The sequence below is a fragment of the Malurus melanocephalus genome, unplaced genomic scaffold (genome assembly GCF_030028575.1).
Source record: "Malurus melanocephalus ecotype Western Australia unplaced genomic scaffold, MMel_1.1 scaffold_174, whole genome shotgun sequence".
In the NCBI taxonomy this organism is placed as follows: domain Eukaryota; kingdom Metazoa; phylum Chordata; class Aves; order Passeriformes; family Maluridae; genus Malurus; species Malurus melanocephalus.
Window position 1 is genome coordinate 431,215 of NW_026623406.1, and position 6,000 is coordinate 437,214.

A 6,000-nucleotide genomic window follows, 5' to 3' on the forward strand; every position below is an offset into this window, starting at 1 on the left:
TGGATCCAGCATCTGGTACTCCACATGGAGAGAAATCAAGAGGTGGGATGGTTTTTTTTCAAAAGAAGCGACCTACTCTGTTTTTGGGAAGAAACTAAGTCTCAGAATTTTCAGCAGAGCTGTGATTTTGCCAGAAAGCATTCCCTGACAGGGAGAATTATGTTCTGCATTTGAGACATGCAATTGTACACGTACAATTGCACTACATGCTGCAGTTGAGCATGTCATGAGCCAGCTCAACCACAGCAAGTGAAATTGGTCTCAGCCCCCTGATCACCTTGCTGGGCGTTGTATGCAGTGGCATTTCTGGTCATGCTGGATGGCAGCCAGCCTGCCAAGCTGGCACGCTGTGTCTTAGTCCCTTTGTGCTTGACATCCTCCCCATTCCAGATGACATCATCCTCCCACTGGAGCTGTGTCACCATCAGGAAGTGCTCATCAGCTAGCARGTCATCCTTCTCCTTTGTCAACTCTGCATCCTGGAAGGGAACAAAAATTGCTGAAAGACCTGATTTGATAGACATCCTTCCAAACTAAAGGTGGAAAATTCAAAGCCCCATTTTGCACGGTGCACAATTCACCAGCCCATCACCAGACCCTCACTGTGCAGCAATCTCCACATCCATCTCCACACTTCCCCCCACGGTTCCCCTCTCACCCCCTCATCTGTGTGGCCTTTGGACTCCTGCTCATCCTTCTCCTTCAGCTTGAAGCCATAATCGAACCCGCTGCCATCTTCRGGGATGCCCAGCATGTCATACCAGAGCTGGGCAGGGCCATAGCGCCACTCGGCCACCTTGGGCTTGGTGTCTGTCACTTTGTCGATGTCACCAGTCGACTGGGAAAATTTYGACTCCACAGGTGCCATCATGGTAATCTGAAGCACAGCAAAGGARGGAATGGTTACACTGATGGTTTATCTCAGTGTCACTAAGAGGTCTCTTCCTTCTGAGATTCCCAGCTTATTCTCATAGAAGAAAAGCGTTTCTAAGAAGTTCTTTTCCATACTTACTAGCTGGCTCAAGAATGTTCTGCAATTAGACTTCCAAGAACACAGATTTCTTCTTGATACAAAGAGGGTAAGCTCTCCTACTGATCCTGTACCATGGATGCAGCCTTCTCAGTARGAAGCAATCACCTGAAGTCACTGACTAGTATTTGGAGAAGAGCTGCTGCCCAGCTGCAACATAAGCCAACTCTGTTCTCCACTTTTCCTTGGAGGGAAAAGCTCCTTCCWCTAAAGGTCGCTGTCCAATCCACTACTACCCCCAGCACTAGCTGGTGACCCTTTCTAAGTCTCAGATATCCCACCTCATCATCTGAAAGGCACTGTTCAGGAGGGGGAGGAGCAGCAAACTCATACTCCCAAGGAGATTTTGCTTCCACTCCACTCTCAACCACAACTTCACCCTCCTGTATCTGCACTTCCTGGGCCAACTCCCGATGCTTCTTCTTGCGTTTCCTCCGGGCACTTCGCCAGACCGACGGAACGTTCTTCCCAGGGCCAAAGAGACGCAGGAAACGCAGCACCTGGAGCAGGAAAAAACAAGAGGAGCAGATTGAAAAAGACACCGTGGAATGCTTGCCCTCACCTGAAGAACAGTAACGAAAGAGAGCACTCTGAAATTCAGAAGCTTGGCCTCTAGTACAACCCCAGWTCTCAAGGCAGTTGAAAAAACAAGTTTCTGATCCATCTGTTTGATGGATCCTTCCTTTTCAGAAGGATATGTTCTTAATTTCAGACACAAAGAAAGAGGGAAGAAAGACTGCCTTTACATATCAGGCGTGTGGTGAGACACCACCTGGAAATAAYTGATTTTCATTTTGAATGATTCACAACCTTCAGAAAGACAGATGGAGGTTCAAGAGTTGATTAAATTAWCAGCAAAAGAGACAAGCTAAAAGAGAGTTATATAGAGATTTCTTAAGCAAACAGATCAATAACATGGTCCATAAATAATAYACTTATTTTTATTTCCATWATAATTAGCTCCCCTGTASTGCATACCTCYAAAACCTGCACTAATGATAAGYTTGCTYTTCTATTCCTTATATGGTTATGACYGCTGGTTTTTAAGCACTTAAAATTCTTTTCTTCTAAGAACTCTTGTAAAGAGGTAAAACATTATTTTCAACTTAACTGACATATTTARATAACAGGAATTAGAACCAAAGATTTGTAGATACACCCTATTAATATTCCCTGTTAATCTGTTACACTGATCTGCCTTATATGACCCCTCTCTCCACCTCTGCCTACATCCATGTAAACCTCCTTCCCAAAACTGCCACAGATTACTTGTGAACACTTTATCCAGTTTCAATGATCTTYCATGAAGAGCAAAGGTCTCAGACAYAGYTGGCTSCTAACARTTTAAATGGACACAAAAGTTTGCTTTAGCACACACTATWTTAGGAGGTTTCATCCAAAAATACAATGCCATATTAACAGGCACATCAACCCATCCCCATAGCAAAATCTGCAGGGCTTCAGGCTTTGCCAGCTCTAGCACTCATGAATTAATCATGAAAAGTGCTCAACATTAATTGCTTGCACTAATTTCTGCACCCACTGGGCACATCCAACACCGAGCCTGTCTCTGACATTACGTGTTGAGAATCAAAGAAATGAACACACCAACTGATACACAGGAGACACCASATTTGCCAAAGCCAAGAGAACATTGAGAAGACAAATTTCTGTGCTAGAGCCTCGCCTAGACTTCCAATAGACAGTGGTTAGCCAAATCATTAAAATGTGACATTTAATYATGCAAATTGTTCAGCTCCTTACACAAACCCTGTGATTGAGGCACACATAAAACCAAGTTATCCTCGTTCACATCCATCTGTTTGGCAACTATAAGCTCATCTTTATTGTCYTTCTCCTCCTACCTTTCCTCTCTTCTTGACAGCTTTACAACTTTCAAAATAATTATTGAAACACATAAACAATATTTGCTATTTGGGAGCATTTAGGAAAGAATTGTAATGAATTCACTTTGTGCAAAACCCAATCATTCTTTGAACAAACTTGCTTTGAGGTAATTTATACTCAGAGGACTTTCAAGGGAGAACTAAATAAAGATACATATCACGAATTATTTCAGGAAAAGCACACCAAGTGCAGGACAGCATGAAAGGAGGAGCAAATATTTACCAGAAAAGCCATAAAAGAGACAGATTAGCACTGGTTTTTAATCATCTGGCAAAAATATCAAATCAACAGGTCTTTGCTATGGACTTACAGGAGAGCAAAACATTCACACCGTGATTTATAGGATGCTTTTTAAGAGGCTTCTGCAAATGGCAGGAAAGTTATTAGATGAGCAACCTGGAAACAGCAGCACACAGAAACTAAAGAAAGTATTGAGCRAGCAAGAACATTTATGTGATTACTTAGTACATACCCTTTAATACTGTACAATYAATATTCAGAGGGCTTACATGACACACACCTCTTCCACGTGTCTCTTACAATACCTTGCCTGGTCGAAATTCTGGGAAGAGCTCTGTAACACTTGGCAACTGTTTGGTAGCATCTCGCTGCATGATTCCTGCAAGAGGAAGTGTGAGTTTGCCTTCCTTGGATTCTGCCTGCCTGGCTTCTTGAGGTCCCATCTCTGACTCAGAATCAGAGCTGCTGCTGAAATCCACCTTGTCGGAGGCAGCAGAGGAAGGAGCAATGATGGAGGGCAAAATGATACCGTCTCCATCTTCAGATACTACAATAGAACAAGCACCTCATAAACAAACAGGTCTCCTCCCTCTCCCCTAGCATAACCCCATAGTGCCACATCAACTGTTTATACCAAGTTATGCAAAAGCAAAGCCTGTGCAGGTGTTCTGAGTACCATTCTGGTTTAACCGTTCATTTTATCCTAAGCGTTCCAGGTGAATTCCCCAGCCACAACTGAGAGGATGAGATAAAAAAGCAGTTTCATTGTCAATATTGGTATTTCAGCAGTCACTGGAAATACAATACTTCATCCTTGATTTCAGGCAATCCTGTAACATCACAAACACTCACCTTTAGATGCAGCCTGCAGGCTGAGTTTTGGTGATGTGTGGTGCCRCAGAACTGCTACACAGAGGCGTTTGCTTCCTTCAGACATTCACATTGCCAGAGAGAARAAGAAAGTCCTCACTCACCAGTGGCAGCTGCATCCTTCTCATCTTCTTTTTTCCCAGGTACTGGAGGTGGTGGTGGTGGCGGCATCAACTTGGAATCAATGTCTTCACAGTCAGCATCGTAATCATCCTCATCTTCATCTAACCAGGCAGGAGACAAGACTATGTGTTAAGCAGGTAATAAAACAAAACCAGGCATCCTTTCCATTTATGCTTTCCGAAACCTGATGGCACAGACACCATTCTCATCTTCTAGATAGATGAAAACTCTTAAGAGTTCAGTTTCCTGCACAAACTCATCTGCAAGATGGAAATTTAAAAAATAGAGAGAAAGACRAAGAGAAAACTGATGATGAAAGATGACTGAAGCAGCTAAAATCTATGTGTTTAAATATTCTGCCATGATCTCTTTTCATTCAAAAATTATTGAGCAAATAAAGCTGCTAGAAAAGTAAGTAAAACGTGGGTTAAAAAGTCCAAATCACCTTTATATTCCATTAACCACAGTAAGTCACCAAAAAAGTTAAGTGTAAGACACGTTTAAAGAACATGCAAAGATTTAGCATTTACACCAGCAGCTACTGAAGTGGAAAAGCTGCTTATTTTTGAAAGCATATTCTAGTCCAGACTGAGACACCTGGGACTAACAGAAGAACCAAGGTACCTTCTGCAGAAAGTCTTTTAAAAAAAAATTCAATTCAAGAGTAAAACAGGAAAGAGATGTTAAGATTAAAGTGACTCCAATGAGGGGCTGATTCCTTAAGAAAGGAAGATGGCAAGCAGTGGCTTCACCCAGTGAAAACAGTCTCACTAAAGTTATAATGGGATGTTAAAGCAAGTAGTCAAAAGGCACAGTGCCCAAAAACATCTCCTACAGACAGAGCTGCAATGCTGATCCCCTTTACCTGGCCTTCGAGCTGGCTGCAGGCTGCCCATGGCCTGCTTGTACCGGCGGCTCTCATCTTCTGCCACTTCAGTGATGTCTGAGTAATCAACAGCATCCTCAGTGCTCTTAACCCAGCCTAGGAGGAACAGAAACCTCGTCACACAGAACTTTACCCTAATACATATTAGTAACACCAGACTTCASTAAGTACTTATGAATCCTTTGAAATCCTTCCTTTAGAAGAGCAAAACTATCTAATTAACATCTCCCACTCCAGTAGTTTTCCCCTCATTGTACCCAAAAGCTCCCATAGCTCTGAATTACCCCTAAAAGACTAGTAAGTAACCAACTTCAGCACAAGGAACATCTGCCACTTACTCAGTGAAACTGTCTAACAAGTTCGGAAGTAAAAGAAAGAGACATTATAATACTGCATGCTAAAGAGGCTTCTTTTAACCCAGGGGCAAACACAGACTAAACTTACTCRTAAGGAGGAGAGACAAATAAAAAAAAACTTRCAAAAATTTAAAGAGAACAAGTGCAAAATCAATCAGGTCATACTKTGGGACTCAGTCTGGCAAGGAGGAAAAGGGAAGGCCTTTGACAGGGCCTCTGATAATGATATTCCCAGCAGACCCAGGTGGATTTTTTTCTCTCCAGCAAGAGCTGTGACCCTGCAGCCCCTCTGCCATCCAAGCACAGCCATCCCATGCCAAACCTTCCTCATCCAGGTGTGCTCCCTCGCTGTCGGCGCTCTCCTCCTCGCTGGCGGTGATCTCGGTGATGAGGTTGCCCAGCCCCAGCACGCCCAGCCCGGCCAGATGCTTCTTGGATTCCTGGGGAGACCAGAGCTGGGAGGCTCCGAGCGCCGGCCGGGTCCAGACCCTCCATCACCGGCTGGGTCCTGTCTGGGACCCGCCCCGAGCATCCCCCGGGACATCCCGGGACATCCTGGAGCACCCCGAGCATCCCCCGGGACATCC

General features: G+C 43.9%; 1 protein-coding gene across 5 annotated transcripts in view; it reads right to left on the reverse strand.

Moving 5' to 3' along the window:
• Positions 1-6,000, reverse strand: part of TAF1 (TATA-box binding protein associated factor 1) — a 28,806-nt gene that overhangs the window by 21,950 nt on the left and 856 nt on the right. For 2 of the 5 annotated variants that reach the window (XM_057372585.1, XM_057372584.1), the window contains exons 2-8: positions 5,736-5,853; positions 5,037-5,153; positions 4,153-4,272; positions 3,484-3,557; positions 1,312-1,530; positions 659-877; positions 278-479 (exon numbers count right to left, since the gene is read on the reverse strand). In XM_057372585.1, coding sequence (XP_057228568.1) covers positions 278-479; positions 659-877; positions 1,312-1,530; positions 3,484-3,557; positions 4,153-4,272; positions 5,037-5,153; positions 5,736-5,853 — 1,069 coding nt within the window. The other 3 variants (XM_057372582.1, XM_057372581.1, XM_057372586.1) reach the window with 2 other exon arrangements.